This window comes from Artibeus jamaicensis, unplaced genomic scaffold (assembly GCF_021234435.1).
Source record: "Artibeus jamaicensis isolate MK-2021 breed Jamaican fruit bat unplaced genomic scaffold, CSHL_Jam_final contig_233, whole genome shotgun sequence".
Lineage (NCBI taxonomy): Eukaryota > Metazoa > Chordata > Mammalia > Chiroptera > Phyllostomidae > Artibeus > Artibeus jamaicensis.
In genome coordinates this window covers 59,464,825-59,482,361 of record NW_026521486.1, presented here as the reverse complement: position 1 = coordinate 59,482,361, position 17,537 = coordinate 59,464,825, and the positions used below count along the sequence as shown (strand labels likewise).

General features: G+C 47.0%; 1 protein-coding gene across 1 annotated transcript in view; it reads left to right on the top strand.

Annotated features, from left to right (window-relative positions):
• The window catches only part of PPM1H (protein phosphatase, Mg2+/Mn2+ dependent 1H), a 246,962-nt gene that overhangs the window by 96,899 nt on the left and 132,526 nt on the right, over positions 1 to 17,537 (top strand). The window contains exon 2 of the mRNA XM_053661658.1: positions 1,019 to 1,184. Within this exon, the coding sequence (XP_053517633.1) occupies positions 1,019 to 1,184 (166 nt within the window). The remainder of the gene's footprint in view (positions 1 to 1,018; positions 1,185 to 17,537) is intronic.

Genomic DNA, 17,537 nt, shown 5'->3' with positions numbered 1-17,537 from the left:
GAAGAAGTCATTTAAAGGCAGTCGTCCTGGTTAGGAGAGAACACAGCCAGATTAATGCCGCGGCAGAGCACAGCACACTTACAGAGCGGATTTTCATTTATCTGACCTTAAAGTAAAAGCATCTTTTCTCTCCCTGCCACTGAGTTCTGTATCCTCCACACTCATGGTGTCACTGACTAGGACACTGTTGATGTTTTGGAAAGAAAACTCAGCCAATGGCACATCAGGGAGAGCTCTTTCGGGAAATCTATTCTAGCTGCTTCTTAATTACTTAATAAGAAGACGGTGCTGAAACCCAAGCTCCATCTGCAGTCACCTAATACACAAAAAGGTATATGAATAATGTAGCATGTTTTTCGGAAGCTTTCCTGTGCTTAAAACATTTAGTAATCAGGCTAAAGAAGTGTCGACATGCCGTGCCATCATAATGTGACCACACGTACAAATCAGTGTCCTGTAACCTGGCATGGTGACACACTGTGATGAGTATTCCACAGGAGGAAAGACAGGGTGAAAAGTAACAAGAGTGAACCTTTGGTCCGTTCACTTCTCTCTGTGTAAAGGGAAAGGGGACAGGCAATAGCAAACTGAGTCCCTGCTCCCCTGCATTTGACAATGTGCTGTAAAGTACCGCCTTGCTCTTTGATAAGATTGATGGCGGTTTTGCTCTTTATCACTTGGAGAAATGCAACAGAATTCCCTGAGCCAGCTGATCTCTTTCTGATTGTCTTCTCTTTTTTTTTTTGGCTATAGTGGGTCAGTGCAGTTGATCATATCTGTCAGACACCTGTGAAGGTGAGCTGAGCTCAGAACTGTGGCTTAGTGAATGTTTTCATGTGTGCTCATATAACTTTATTTTTTAAAAAGTCAGTTACTCGGGAACACAAAAGGACCTTTTGCATTAAGTGGAATGATAGTTGAGACGGTTGCCAGGCGTTGAGACGGTGCTGGCTGACTCCAGAGACTAACCTCTCAGGTTTTCGGAAATCACTGACACTTTTTCTGGCTTCTTCTCCAGGGTTATCAATGCCGGGAAGAGCACACACAATGAGGACCAAGCCAGCTGCGAAGTGCTCACCGTGAAGAAGAAAGCAGGGACCGTTATGTCCACCCCCAACAGGAACTCTTCCAAGAGACGCTCCTCCCTTCCCAACGGGGAGGGGCTGCAACTGAAGGAGAACTCGGTGAGACCCTCCTTTATCCCCGGTTCTTGGAGGGGGCAGCACGCACACTCGCCCACTGTGAGATGTTCGAGCTGATCCCGGTCTGTCATGGACGAGACAGAAGCAGTGTCGCCAGAGTTAGCAGAGTGGTGTGTCTCTACTCAGGCTGTCAGTCAAAGCTGAGGGTGACGTATGCACGAGGAACCAGTGTTTAGGTTTTTAACCTTGAAAGTAAATAAAACACTCAAATCATATATAGACTTTATTGCAAGAATTAGTGTAAAGAACTTTTGATGGTTTTAAGGTAGCCAGGGCACGGGTTTTGCGAAGGAGCTAGTTTGGCTCCTTTCCACTGACAAGGGGTGGAAATAACCGATGCCCCTGGCTCGCAGCCCTGCTGTGACTTTGCCCCTTTCCGCCCCTTTCCCGCCGGGCGGGGCCTGTGCCTGACGCTGCAGCAGGTCAGTACTTGTTTCTCTTGGCCCAAGGCCCTGGCGTCCCAGGGGGCGACCCTCCAGGCAAAACACAGAGCGTTTCTCCCCCCTCCAGTTTCTGGAGCATACAGCAGACGTCTTCAGAAAATTCAGAAGAAACCCTCAGAAAGGGACGGGGGACGATTGGCACTCTGCCCACAGCAGCTGATTGAGTCCTGCAGAAAAGAGACATGGAACGGATGACCCAAATGTGACTATTTATTCTGGCAGTCTTGAGGATATTTTTGTATACAAATTTTTAAAGGCTTGCAAAGGACCGAGGATTCTCTTTGTAGACTAAGAAGTAGTGTCTCACTGCATTTATGTTCAGGAACGAAGAGTACTGATTTATTGTGCGAGCACGACTTCAGTGCCGGTGTCGGGGCCGAAAGAAGCATTGATGAGACTTTGCAGGCAGACAGGCGGTAGACAGCAGTAGCAGCTTGGTGTGCAGGCGCTGGGGTGAGACGTTTTGGTGCCGTCCCTCACTTGTTTAGTCATTTCATTTAGGGGTAGTTAGTTATTCTTTGTGCCCCAGTATTCTCACCTATAAGAATGAGTAATAATGGTAGTAATTACTAAATACGGTTAGAACAAGCTGGCCAGAAGTATAAAGTTCAACATCCCACAGAAAATGGTGAGCACAGTGTCTTGATTAATCAGCCCTCGGTACATATCAGTGGCGACTGTCCTGGAGTTCGCCTCACCCGTGTCATGCTCTGTGGGCCGTGCCCGCTGCATTCTGTGTGTTTGTTTATTTGCTGATTTGGAGAGGACACAAGCTCTTTCATACCTGCTTTGACAGATTGGGAGCATTGTGCTATCACGGAAAAGGGCTTAGAAAATGCACGACATTGATGATAATTTCGTATGGGTGCCGGTGACGTAATGTTGCCCGTTCCCTTCCGTTTTCCTCTGCCACTGGGATGTGCAGTGATTTCTGTAAAAATAAGTCAGGGTTGACACTTGGCCCAGGGCCAGTTGGCGATGGCGTTTTTCCTTTGCTAAGTTCCTCCTGTAAGTGCAGCTGGGAGCACCGGTTTAACTTCCTGTTCTTAAGCGCACTGTGCTGCCTTCTTTACTGTTATGTGCTGTGTTTCCCAACATTCACTATCTTCACCCCTTTTAGCTGCACAGTTCAGAGTGGCATCAAATGCATCCCTGTTGCTGTGCAGCCGTCTCCGCTGTCCATCTCCAGAACCTCTCTCCTGGTCCTCCATCCCCCACCAGGTTGCCCCTGGCAACCACCATTCTACTTTCTGTCTCTGAATTTGACTACTCCAGGTACCTCATGTAAATAGAATTATACAATATTTGTCTTTTTATGTCTGCTTTATTTTGCTTGTCATAATGTCTTCGAGATTCATCCATATGCAGAATGGGTCAGAATTTCATCCCTTGGCTGCATATTAACTTGTACTCCTTCGTATGTACACACACCGTGTTGTTCATCCATTCACCCGTCGATGAGCACATGATCCCATCTTTCGGCTGTCGCGAATGATGCAGCTGTGAGCACGGTGTATAGAAATCTGTTTAAGTCCCTGCTTTCTGTTCTTTTGGATCTGTTCCCAGAGTGGAATTGCGGGATGGTATGGTAATTTCGTTTGATTTTTTTGAGGAACCATCATACTGCTGTCTGCATCAGCTGTGCGATTTTACATTCTCACCCGTAAAACACAAGGGTTCTGATTTTTCTACTTCCTCACCAGCGCTCACTAATTACTTTTTAGAAAAAGAGTACCCATCCCAGTGGGTGTAAAGTGGCGGCGCCTCATTGTGGTTTTGTATTTCCCACTGGTCAGGGATAACTAGCATCTTTGGCTGCTTATTGACCAGCTGTACGTCTTCTGTAAGGAAATGTTTGTTCAAGTTCTTTGCCCATTTTTAAGTTAGGTTGCCTTTTTCACTGGTGTTGTTTGCCCTGCTTTTTAAAAGCTTGAAATACTGTAATCTAGTGTGCCAGATGAATCACCGAGTGCTTGTCATGTACTGGGTTCAGCAGGGAATACACCAGACAGAAGCCCCACTCACAGGAAGCTTATATTCATTGAGGAAGACAAACAATTAAAATATGTAGTGTCGCAGATGATCAGCATTCAGAGAAAAACGGAGTAGGGAAGCAGGAATATAGGCAGTGTGAGGTGCAAGAAGCAGTTAAAGAAGGCATCACTGAGAAGGTGGCATTTGCGCAGAGTCCTGAAATGCAGCTCTTGGGGGAAAAGCGTTCTGACAGCCCAGACAGCGGCAGAGGCCCTGAGACAGGAACGGGCCTGGTGATTTAAAGGACCAGCAGGAGGGCCTGCGTGGCTGCGTCAGAGGCAGGAAAGCCTGGATTGCAGAAGATGTTGTCAGAGCCATACTGAGAGTGGAGTGAGGCCACTGGCAGGACCCGAAAGGCCCATTGTCAGTTCTTTGGTTTCTACTTGGAATGAATGGCTTAATAGCAGAAGACAGAGATTTTTCCGTCTTGAGGATGTCCCCTTAACTCAAATATTGTGGTGCTTAGGAAAGGTAGTGACAAAGGGCCCAGAGTAAGAAAACACCTGCAGGAGTCGGGTGAGGTGGGTCAGCCCCCGCCCCCTGTGAATCCCTTTCTTCATTCAGCGGAAGCTGCCGAGCCCCGAGTGAGCACGCTAGACCTGGGGAGCAGGAATGGACTCGGTTGCAGTGCTTGCAGCCGAGCTGAGGAGGCGGGCGGGGTCGGCAGGCAGCAGCACTGCAGTGAAGTGAGTGTTAGGAGAAAGGTGGAGAAACTGCGAGTGTCTGGAAGCCTAGCCCAGACTGGTCGCTGGTAGTTCGGGAAACTGCAGAGGAGAGGGTATGGTGGATTAGGGAAGGCTTCCTGGAGAAAGTGACATTTGAGCTGCCATCTTGAAAGTGAATAGGGAGCAACCAAGCAGATCAAAGAAAGGGCAGTGTCGGCCAGAGGGAACATGCATATTCCGAGACAGGTGGTGCCGGAGCACCTGAGGCATGTCTCCTGGTGCTGGAGCAGGGGTGGTCGCTTGTGGCACGTGGTGAGGCCGAAGCAGCGAGCAGGTCTCACACAAGAGCCATTTAGTGCCCTGATAGGCTGCAAAGTTAGCCAGGTGACTGTAGACAGGAGCGCAGTGGACAAGACAGTGAGGCAGTGGGGAAGCCCCTTGGGAGCTTCGGTCACTAGGGGAGCAGACTGGAGGCTGGGCCACCCACGAGTCTGGCTCAGACAGAAATCTGGGTAAGAAATGATGAAAGGTGGAAATACAGCAATGATTAGGGCAAGGGAAGGCTCAGAAGAGATGATGTGGGAGATGAATTCAGGTGACCTGGTGACCAGCTGGGAGTGGACCACTGCAGCAGGCTCCGGCGTGAAGGCGAGGGCACGGGCAGAAACAGCGTGAGTTTTGAGTGTTCTGGCTCTCCAGGTGGAAGTGTTTGGAGCTCAGGGGCAACTGTAGGGAGGCTTAGGTTTCAGGAGTTGCAAATCCAATGAAGTTCCAAGAAGAGAGGGGAGCTTCAAGGGGGGGAGGTGGCTATGCCGGGGGCCACACAGAGGTCAGAACAATAAGGATGAAAAAATAGGCAAGTGCTGTAAACCTGCAATGGGACCACCAGCGAAACGACCACATCGTTATCTCACTTGCAAACAGAGGGTGCAAACGGCAGATGCAGGGGCCCCCTCCAGAACACGTGTGGTGAATTTCTCCTTCCTTTCTTTACTTCTTCATCCCCAGTAAACTTAGTAGAGTCAGAATAAGTGTTTTCACAGACTTCTTTCATGTATAGTGTCACCTGCTTACTGGATGTTGAAGAAAACCTAAAATTTTCTGTGTTAGGAACGTCGGCGATGCGCAGAGGAATTCACTGGAAGTCTAACTTTACAAGTATATCTGATGACATTTCTTGTATTGAGTGGCAATAGGGTAACTGGGAAGCAGGGGGATGATTTTTTTCTCCCTGCAGATCATGTGTAATTGATGTAAAGATTTTAAGACAACTTTACACCATCTCTTATGCCAGGTCATAGAGAAACCTTTTAGCCAAAGGAGTCAAAATAATCTTCCTGTGTGAAAACAAAACTTAAAAAAAAATCTTGGTGGAGTCCTGTCCAGTCATGGGAGGGTTTCATCCTGCAAACTGGAAGGTCGTGGGTTCGATCTCTGGTCAGGGTGCGTGCCTGGCTTGCAAGTTCAGTCCCCAGTCCCTGTCTCTAAAATCCATACACACGTCCTTGGGGGAAGATTAAAAAAACTTGGTGGATGAAATGACATACACTGTATTCTGCCTCGCCCGGCTCCCCTGAGGCGGTTACCGAAGGAGTGTTGTCTCCCTGTATTTGACTGAGCTTTTAACAGCAGCACTTGACTTACAGGGAAGGAAACGCAAATTAACTTCCGACTCCATCTGCACGTGAGGAAAATGTGAGGCGCTGGAGGAGCAATGTTTGAAAGATGTCGTAAAACTTAAAAGGGATACAAATAAAAGAGTTTCAAACTGTTCTGCAGTGTAGTATTTTAGCCCGAGGGTATGCAGGGGACTTGGTTGAATTATTGTGTTCTCTCTTACAACATAGTCAGTGATGCCCTGGCCAGTGTGGATCAGGGCGTTGAAGCGTTGTCCTATAAACCAGAGGGTCCTGGGTTTGATTCCTGGTCAGGACACATAACCTAGGTTGTGGGTTAAGTCCCCAGTCTCTGTGGGTGCAAGAGGCAACCGATCGATGTTTCTTTATGGCATCAGTATATCTCTCTCTGTCTCTAAAATCAATAAGCATGTCCTTGGTGAGGATTTAAAAAAAAAAACAACTCAGTAATGGATCCAAGTTCTTTTTTTAATTTAGAGATTAGTAATATAATTAGCAAAATGAAGAAATAACTATCTCTCCTTTGAGAAATAAGAAAGGACTTTTAAAATCTCTGAGGTGGAGGTGAAGGGTGGCTTCTGTGACGAGACAGGCCTGGAAGTCCCCCTGCGCCAGGACCCCCCGGGGGCGGGGTGCGTATGAAGAACCGCAAGCCCGGGGCCAGGCAGGTTGGAAGGAGATAATACCCCACGGCAGAGTGCAAGCCTCTTACCATTTCCGTGCCTCTGACAACTTGTCTGGGGACTTAGGGTGGGTGGCTGGGAAAGAAGAGAATCTAAAATGCTGGTATTCCCCAAAGAAGCCTTCGCAAGATTGTCCCTTAGGAAAGACACTATAATCTTGCTGGGCAGCACCGTATTCCTAACAGCCTCCGGCCTGCCCACCCCCCCCAGCCTTGTGGGAACTAATCACTGTTACTGGGTTTTCCTGCCTTTGATTTGAGAGGTTTTAAGGAGTTTTTATTTATCACACTGAGCGCCAGCCACATGTGAAGACATAGCCTTTCCAGGAGCTTTGCTTCTCACTTCTCCGGTACCTGATTCTCCAGTACCTGATTCTGGGAGTGAGATAAAAGGGAGGACACCAGGTGAGTTCACTCCTGAGGGCGTCTTACGGACCTAGTACAATAGGAAGAAGTGCCTGCCCTTCCCAGCCAAGGCAAAGTAAGCTGGAGGGGTTCATTGCCACCGAACTAGAGTTACAAGAAATGTTGACTTCTTTAAGAAGGAGGGAGGAAAAAGATAAATAGGAATAATGAAGTGGCAATCACTACACAGCTTTCAATAATTATTGTAAATGCGAATGGATTTTTAGATTGCTGGGTTAGCAATACTTATTTCAGACAAAATTGACTTTAAAACAAAGGCTATACCAAGAGACAAAGAAGGACATTTTATACATATTAGCCAAGATACAGAAGCAACCTAAGTGTCTGTCAACAGATAATTGGATAAAAAAAGTGGCAGTATACAAATACGTGATAGAATATCACTTAGCCTTGAAAAAAGAATGCAATTTTACCATTTGCAACTACATGGATGGACCTAGGAGGTAAATTGCTAAGTGAAATAAGTCAGACAGAGAAAGACAAATACTGTATGATTTGAGTTTTATGTGGAATCTAAAAACCAAAATAAGTAATCAAACAAATTCATAGATACAGAGAATACGCTGGTGGTTGTCAGGTGGGAGGGGTTTGAGGGGCCGGGTGAAGGGATTGAGAAGTACAATCTGGCAGTGGCAAGGTGGTCATGAGATGGACACTACTGTGTAAGGACTACCGTCAGTGACATTGTGGTAACTCTGCATGAGGACAGGCGGGGGCTTATCCAGGGGATCGCCTCCGGAGTTATGTAGACAGCTAATAACTGTGTTGCACACCTGAAACTAATGTAATAATGAACGTCAACTGTCACTGAGAAATCAAAGTTCCCGTCCTTATTTGTGTGAGATGTGTGGGTGGGAGATGGGGCGTTGTGGCGGGAACCCACATCTGACTGCCTGTTTGGCACAGATTGTTTTGGGTTTAAGATGAGACTGAGGAGGCGTGCATTCCATGTCTGTTTTTTTAAGGAGCACCCTCATGTTGTATAATTTAGTCAAAACACATCAAAGTATGCGGTTTCCGGATCTATTAGTTCAGTGTCTAATTACAATAACAGGAGATGGCTGTGTCCCCATTGTGGCCAAGTTCATCAGCAGGGGAGAGGAAAGAGGATTATCTTTCTCAACAGAGGCTGGGACAACCCTGTGGGAGTTTAAGGCAAACAGATCAAATTGGAGGCGGGGTGGGGGGCAGTAAAAGGGAAATGAAAAGGGGCTTCTTCAAGCCTCTGGGGGGAAGATTTGCTGTTCTTTCCCTCTGTTTTCTGAGAGGACAGTCGCCCACAGGATGGAAACTGAAGGTGCTGTGGTTCCATGTCCACGCAGCAGTCCCTGTGGGGGGTTTGGCCCCGGGTTGGCAGTCTGCTTCCTGCAATGACATCAGCTATGAAAAAAAAAAAAAAGCAGAAAGAAACAATAGGATTGGCCTTTTATTTCTCTCATTGTGTTTATCACTCTAAATTTTCCCTTTTAATTACCGTCTTTGTTCTGTGCATGTCAAAAGAACATAACCTTTGTATTCATTGACTTAGATTCTTTGAAGCCTCAGGCCTGTTGTTTTTCTTAAAACTCTTTAGTTCCAGGGGACTCTGACCAGGGATTAAGAAGGATGACTTTACAACCAGGAAATGTCAGGCTGAGGTCAGTCAGAGTTACAGTTCCCTCCTCGGTGGGTGTTGGTTTACTCTGAAGACCAAGTTTGACCAAAGACGTACGCAGTAGCTGAGAACATAACTAAAATTTGGTTCCACAGTAGCAAGTGTTGAGTATCTTGCTGTAGCGAGTGTTAAGGGAAGGAAGTAGAAATTTCTCCTGCTTCACTTGTAATCCGATTTCCCTACTGATTTAGGTAAGAGGAACATTGTCAAGGGCAGTAAGCTCTTGAGATTTTCTTTTCTTCTTTTCTTTTTATTTTAATCCTCATTTGAGAATGTGTTTATTGATTTTACAGAGGGAGAGAGAGAAGAGAGAGACATCAGTCAGTCGCCTCCTGTACACATCCCGACTGGGGACTGAACCTGCGACCTTGGGCATCTGGGAGGATGCTCCAGCCAGTTGAGCCCCCAAAAAAGCAGGGCCTTCCTTACTTTTTAAAAAAATAACGCAGTCCTCAGCATTCGTGTGCCAGACACTGATCTTAGTGTCTTGCCAATATTAATTCATTTAACCTCTTAATATGTATAGAGGTATGTACTGCTGTTTTCTTTATTTTTCTGATGAGGAAGCTGAGGCATGAAGCTGGAAACTGGAGCTTGATTTCAACCCAGGCACCCTGGCCTCAGTCTGTACTTGGGACTGGCTGCCTCTCTGTCCATTAGCACTTGGGAAGTGTGGCAGGAACGTCTCCCTGGAAAAGTCTGAAGTGAAGGAAGGACTTCTAACGTTCCTATGTATACTTCCAGTGTCATTTGATACTGAATATTTTCTCCTTTCCATTATGATCTCTCTCTTGATTTAGGAGTTATTTAGTGGCGTACCCTGCCAACGCAGCGCCTGGATAGCGCCTCCTACCGGCTCAGGTGAAGAACAGAAATGGGATGAACTTGTTCATCATCTTAATGTCCTTTTAGTTCATTTCCTCTTGCTAAATTACCAGAGTTTGCATAAAATCGTGGCAAAAAGAAAAAGCCCCTGATTGAATGATGGGCGTCTTGCGTTTGAATCCTGGCTCTGCTGCTCAGCCGATGTGTGACCCTGTGCGAGTTACTTGCTCTTCCAGGCCTGTTTGCTCGTCTGTCTGTGAATTGATAGTTTAGGCCTCCAAGGGCTGTTACAATGAAGTGAGTTAGAAACAGGAAAAGTGCTGAGAATAGTGCTTGACCTGTGGTGAGTGCTAGTGAATAGTAGCCGTTGTTACTCTGATAGTGGAGTTTGCAGCTGCATTGCATTATGATTTCATATCACTTAGGTTTTACTGTAAACTAATTTAGGGAGAAGACGTTGAGGTATAAAGTAATGGTTTGTGAGTGTTTCAGGGCTCATTTATCCGTCTAGAACAGTGATTTTTCAATCAGTGTACTGCAAGAATTTTTAAAGTATGTAGTACCAGACTATTTAATCAGGGGCACTGACTTCTTTTTCCTTAGACTGTCAAATTTAAAAAAAAAATGACAACAGCCAAGACAAGAATAGCCATCTGGTGTGAATGAATTAAAATTATACCTGTTTTTCGATCAGATCGGCAAAAAATGTGTTTTTGGTGTGCTGCAGAATTCTAGTAATTAGTCGATGTGTGCCATGAGATGAAAAAGGGTGAAAATTGTTGGTCTAGAATAAAGTGCATTACAGCTAAACCAAAAACTATTGGGAACTTTATACTTCCTGTCTCTTAGAAATTAATTAATATATTTATTTAATATATTTTAAGATAAGGGACTAAATTGCCAGTTAGAGAGAAATCCCAAATTAACTAAACTTATGTTTCATCTTACTGCCTCATAGTTTTGGAGCAATTGAACCAAAGAAATCTGCTTTTTACACTGTCAGCTCCTAAAACCGTAGCAGCATGCTCACTTAAGTATATGAAATTAAGTATTCTTCCCACTGAAGGGCAGAATATTTGAATAGCTTAGTGAGAGGAGTGTTGTGGTTTTTGTTTTTGTCTTGTTTTTTTAATTATATTATTATTTTTCTAGAGAGAGGGGAAGGAAAGGAGAAAGTGTGGGAGAGAAACATCAATGTATGGTTGCCTCTCATGTGTCCCTTACTGGGGACCTGGTCTGCAATCCAGCCATGTGCCCTGACTGGGAATCAAACCAGCGACCCTTTGCTTCACAGCCTGTGCTCAATCCACTGAGCTACACCAGCCAGGTGTGTTTGTTTTTTAAGCAAACCACGCAACGGGCATGATTCCAAGTAGGCAGCAGCAGAGCGAGGGTCAGGTTTTCCCTCAGCTCAGTCCCATCCTGGGCGTCTTCCTTCCCCCTGGCCGTGTGGCTGTGCGCATCAGGGAAAGACCTGGAGGCTCAGCCCTGTGTTTGAAATGCCTGAAACACTTACTCCAGATTCTGAATCATCCTCCTCGCTGTGATTGATACCTGGAAAACTGGCCAGAAACTTTACGGAAATCAAGCCATAGGGCAGTAGCTTAGAGTGGGGAATCCAAAGACTCGATCAAGTCTGTGTTTCCGCAGGGGAAGGAAGGCATCGCTTTTCTTCGGCAGTGAGAAAGGAGGGAGCCAAGTGCATCCCATGATCACTCAGCCTTTTGTGAAATCAGCCACGGGATTTGACTCCAAGTGGGATTTCCACATTTGTGATACTCCTTTTGTGCTGCTGATAGACAGGGCCCCTGCTCAGGTATCTAAGTACCTGGCTGTCGGGTATGGAAGGCAAGATGAGTGTCAGAAGAGCCAAGTGCTTGTGTCTTGAGGGCAGGCAGCCAGGAGGAGGAGGGGGACATCACTCTTCCGGTGGGACCACTGTTTCTAAGTAGCCATCTCTAAACCATCAGCTGAAGACGGTGTTTTTTGAATAGGCACCTTCAATATATTTTCTCATTTGTTAACGTATATATTATATTTTATATTCTATATATTTATACACTTAAAAATTAAAGGCAGTAAGGATAAAAAAGCAGTATTTTAAAATAATAACAGCTAAGAGTTATATGGTGTTTATTATATGCTGGGCATTGGTCTCAGTATTTTTCACAGGGACTCATTTACTGTCTTGCTAAAAGCAAAAACTTCGTGTTCCCGTTAGGTAATATCTCGAGGCACAGTTCATCATTAACTATAGCGAGTATAACTCCATATTTCAGCTCTCTCCTCGAGCATCTCAGTTACTTTCCACTGGAAGAATTATCGTGATCATATATGACTAGACTGGCTTTGCTTGGAATTCGTTAAGTGCCAGCTGTGACATGCTTTTTGTTTGCTCTTGTTTTCTATCAGCACTTTCTTTGCAGGAGTTTGTTTTTTAAACCTGTTTTCCACTTCGTGAGAGATAATTTAGTGAAAGACAGAGTAATGTATTGGACAAGACCACCTAGTGGGGCCTCACGGAGCCTGCTGTCGGTGGGAATATGCCAAAGCCAGTGGGTGTGTGGGAGCTTCTCCGTTGCCTGGAGACGGCTGGCAAACCTACCACCTGAGGGCTCCAGAGTCGAGGTCTGTGTGAATAATACTAGCAGAGCTTCATTTCTTCAGTTTTGGGGGGGGGGGGGAGAAAGAATCCCTAACGTTCTTCCCACATGCCGACTGATTGTTTTGAACGCCCCCTCAGCTTCTCGCACTTTATTGTGGAGAGTGCTCATCTGGGAGGGCGGAGCCCAAAGGGGGCTGTCAGTTCTAGACACCTGTGCAGTGGAAGGCAAAGCCCTGGCTTCTTTAAATCCGTGCAGATGTTGTCGAACCTTGTTCTCCGCTTTTCTTCGTGTTTACTGCCCGACTTCTCAGCATGCCTGTCGGACTCTGAAGGAAACATCTAGGTTTCGTTTAGAACGCCCCTTTCTTTGTCAGCAGGCCGTGAGTGGGGCCACCCCAGTTCATCGCTTCCCAGGTGGCTCAAGAGGCTGGTGTCCCGGCGGGATCCCCAGAGTTGATGAGGCTCCTGTTTCCCTGGGGCTAAGGTGTAGGCCGCTGATTCCTGGCACGCGTGGTTAGCCGTGCTGTGATCGCACCCGAACCCAAACGCGCACACGCTGCCGAGTCAGGCGTGTCTCGGCGCCCTGTTCCATGGGTGCGTTTCTGTTTGGAGCGTGTTGTCTTTGTTGAGATGCTCAAGGAGCTCTTCCCAGTTGTAACTCATTAATTTAAGTTCTGGCATTACAGGTAATCATGAAAATAGGAAAAGGAAAATGAGCAATATTATTAAAAAGCGGTTTCTAGAACTTTTGAGAAAGGAGGGTGCAGCATTGAGCCCACTGTAGAGAACTCCTGAAAGAGTGAACTTTAAACTCCCAGTTTGTCACCTTCTGGAATCTTCCTTGATGTGGCTGCAGCCTTGTTCCCGAAAGAGGGTGGGAATGCATGTATTTGTGGTACGTTACCTAAATGTATGAAATAATTAAAAATGGGACTGGGAAGTGGCTTCAGAATTACTCTTCTGTGAGGTGGAAGTGGTGGCTGACAAATTTAGTTATGCAGTTAAGTCAGGAAAGGGCTTGATTACATTCTCCTTAGAGTGTGCTTTTAACTCTTGTTTACCTGAAGCAAAAACAAGGTAAATGTCTGTTAAAGTGTAATATTAGTAATTTTAAAATTCATCGTGTCAAGAGTACGTTAGTGTGAGTTTAAAGGTTTCAGTTTTCAGGTGCAGAGCTTTGCATGGTGGGCTGGTCACCCAGAGACACTTCTGATCCTAACGGACATGAATCTGAGGCCTCTGCTGAGAAGGGCCATCAGTCTGTCCGCTCACGGCCCGGGACAGGTGTGTGGTCACTAGTAGGCAACAAAGTAAAATAGTGCTGAGGTGTTAAAGGTCACGCAGTAACAGAAGCCAGGAAGATTGATTAGACCAAGTCGGGTGTATTGGGAGTTTGGAAAGATCCTTAACTTGGAATCCAAAGAAGTGGGTTCCAGTCTCCGGCGTCTGGAACCACCACGTCCCAGAGAGGTCCTGCACTGTCTGAGCCCTAGTTAAACCACTGGTAAGTGGGATAACAGCGCCCATTTTATGGTGGCAGGGTGAGGATTAAACAAGAGTAGGTACTCGGTAGAGGCCTGTGAACCTAGATTTCTCGTGGAAAGTAACTGAAGAAGAGTAGAAGTGACCGGAGCTGCACAGCGGGGGAAGGTGAGCCTTCTGTTTGGCAGAGTTGAAAACATGCCCCAGCGTGCACGTCTTGGCGTCCTTGCCGGCTCACTGTCCCCCACCCCGAGCCATTCAGTAGTGCGTGTTAGGAATCACACTCACCTCCAGCTTTTTGTGTCTCTTATGTGCTGGGCATAGTGCTATACATGTTACCTATCGTTTAAAAATTACTGTACAGCACAGCATTTGATGTGTAGTTTTGTGAGTTTTAACGTGTGCACAGATTCATACAATCACCACCATGTGAGGATGCAGCGGCCCTGTCTCTACAGTCACCCCCTCACGCTATGCCTTTACAGTCACCCCCAAACCCGCGGTTGTCCGCACAGTTAACACGTATCTTCCGCTGCCGGGGCACCGTGCACGTCTCCCTTCTGACACACCTGCAGTTGCCTGTTCATATTCTGCATTGTCAACTTCTGGAGCTTGGGAACATGGTGTTCTGTCTTCCTGCCACGGCCCCAGCACCCGGCACGAACGAGACACGTCTTACAGGAACAAACCCCTATAGTCTATATTCTAGTTTTATCTTGTTCTTTAAATAAGGACACAGTAGCAAGAAGGTAAGAGACCTGTAGTAGCAGGTTCCAGAGCCCAGGTCTGTCTTGCTGGAAAGCCTGTTTTCTTTCTCTGCTCGGACACGGGACAGACAGGCTTTGTCTGTGTTAACTCATTTCAGAGTGCACATGCGCGTTACCCAGCTTTTAAAACAATCCCGGTGTGTTGGCACAAGGGACAGAGTTGCCCTTGGACTGTTAGGTAATGTAAAGTCTAAAACCCTATTCGTTTACCATATGAACTCAAAATCTTCCCTGAGCTGACACCAAACTGAGAGGGCGTTCTCTCTTCTAAAGTGGCTAACAGAGGACAGACGGGGCGGTGGGTGTGCGTGGTGGGGCGGGCAGGGGCTGCTGAATGGAGCCGTGTCCTTCACGTCCCTCCCTCGGTTCCTCCGCTTGAGCTGAGTGGTGGGAACACCTCTCCAGCTTCCCACGTGCAAGCCCTGGCCCCTCCGTCGCTAGTTCATAGGGTAAAGCAGTAACAAATCGTACATCCCAGTAGGAGACAAGAGATGAAATAAAAAAAACAAGTATGGTTTTCAACAGTTCAGAAAGAGGGGGGAGAGAGAGAGAGAGAGAGTGTGTGTGTGTGTGTGTGTGTGTGTGAGTGAAACGGGGCCATAACACCCAGCACACCACGCACAACCAGAGAAGGCAGTGTCCTGTCCCTTTGGTTTCCTTGGACAACCTCTGGGGTTCCCGGACCCTAGATGTGGCTGCTTGTTTGCCCAGCACTCCGGACCTCAGAGGGCTGAGAGGTCGTGCATACGGTTAGGTAGGTCAGCTCCAGTCCTGAAGTAGCGTAGGTTTATTACATTCTGTTGGTTGTGCTAGTATAACATGTCCAACATAGAATTCTTACTTCCCAAGCTGCTCTATTGCTCTTTAACAAAAAAAGCTTAAGAAAATCCATTCTTTCTCTTCCTTTTTTTGTATTTTTAGTAAATATTTACTGAAAATTTATCCTGTACCAGGCACCCCCTGGGAGTATCACAGTCAGAGAGAGACACACGAGTCATTAGTTGCCTCTGCAGGGCCATTGATACTGCCCTGCCAGGCCCTCTTGGCCTCAGGCCTGTCCTCCGTGAACCCTTAAGTTCCTCTGCCTTCTTCTTGCCGGACACCTGCAGACTGCAGACTGCCGTTGGGCAGAGGCATCTCACCGCTCCCTCCCGCTGCCCCAGGACAGCCCCTAGCCAGACTCCAGAATCTCAGTCCAAACTGACCTAGCCCTCAAAGTCTGCCTTAATCTGGCCACTGTCCACACGGCCCCTGCATATAGTCCTCTTTCACCTGCACGGTCTATGAGTTGTTTCCTTTCTCCAGAATATTCTTTCCTGCATTCCATCATTGCCCAAGCGGGTGGACAGTCAGGTACAATACAGTGAATGCTGCAGGAGGGGTGGGCTCAGGGTGCAGTGGGAGTTTCCAGGAGGAGGTGAACTTTAAGGTGAGCACTAAGACAGGTGGCAGTCGAGCAAAGGGCATGGGGGCAGCTGTGGTTTGTGACGAGCCGCCACCGCTGCTGTAGTTTTGCTGCAGGTGGGATTTGGAGTAAGAGTAAGAGACTAAACAGAGGTCGCAAACTCGGGCTTATAGGCTGGAGTGAGCCTGTGAGCAGGTTGTTAGATTGGAAAAAAAAAAAAAAACACAACAGATTTTGTGTTTTAGAAAAAAAACTTACCCAGGTTGCAATTCCAGTTGCAGGGTGGAGACGGGCATTGCAGTGCCAAGTGTACATTAGGGCAAGCTTTCCGTCTAGGGGTCGGTGGGATGTGGGGCAGGGTATTTAGCTTAACCACAGGGGTTGGTGGCTTAGAGCAGGGGCTCTGCTCCCAGCTGCACCACTTGGTGGTGACCTCGAGCAGTTTTCCACTCTCTGTCCCTTGTTTTCTCCTCTGTAAAGTGAGGATTCCTCTAGAAGTGGTTATGCATAGGCTTGGAGTAAGGCTCGTTGAGCTAATGTGTATGAAGCATTTAGGATGTCACCTGCAGTGTAAGGCTTGGTAAATGATGGAAGGGGTCCTGTAGACCGGTCTCTGGGTGTTTGTCTGCTCCCTTACACTTCGGCAGCTGGCCTGGAATTGAAGCCTGTGGTGAGAGCCGGCCTTGTGGTTGTATTTCCCCAAATAGTGTGTCGCTCACTTTAAGTTCCCTGCTGTAGGAGGACACTGAAGATTTTGAAATCTTGTCATGGGCTTGGTTTTATCTAGTTCAGGGGCTTTCAAAATTTCTTTATACAGTTGTGTCTTTTTGTACAAAATCTTTTGCAAAAACACTGATGTTCATAACTGGTGAAATTATGCTGCTCTGGTTAAAATAATTGTCAGAGGAACTCATCACTTAAACGCCCACTTAACGTCCCCTTTGCTAAGGTCCAGCATCAGAACCAGGAGCACAGTTTGGACACCACTGGCCTGGTCCATTCAGGGAGATGTGAGTGACTTATCCAAGGTCACACAGTGAACCAGTGGCAGATTTGGGGCAGAGCGTGGGTCTCCTGACTGCTTAACCACCCCTTTCCATGAGACAACTTTGGCTTCTCAACTTCGGCCGCTCATTACAACCCCCTGGGGAGGGCACTTCAAAAGGATCAAAGGTGGGACCCCGCCTTCAGAGACACTTAGTGGGTCTGGGCCTGGCCGCCACATGCACCAGTGCTAGATTATTCCGTCAGAAACAAACTTCTCTGTGAAAAAATTGTCTTACAAGTTGCAGCTGTGAGAATTAGTCATTGCATTCTAAACATTAACTGTACCTGAATCGATAGCACTGCTGTGCGGAGGGCTTCTCAGAAGGCCCCCAACCCGGTTTCCTCTTGGCTGTTGGGAAATTCCCCAGATAGGTTGTCACCTGGTGGTGGTCGTGGTCACCGCTGCAAAATGCCCCGCCTTGTTGAAGGAAATGGTTGGAATACTTGTCAGAAGAATTTCAGAGTTGCTTTGTATTTTTAAATTATTTATTTATTTATTTTAGAGGGGAAAGAGAGGGAAACATCACTGTGTGGTTGCCTCGAGAGCACCCCCTACTGGGGACCTGGCCTGCAGACTAGGCATGGTCCCTGACTGGGTATTGAACCAGTGACCCTTTGCTCCACAGGCTGCCAGTTAGCCACTGAGCCACACCAGCCAGGGCC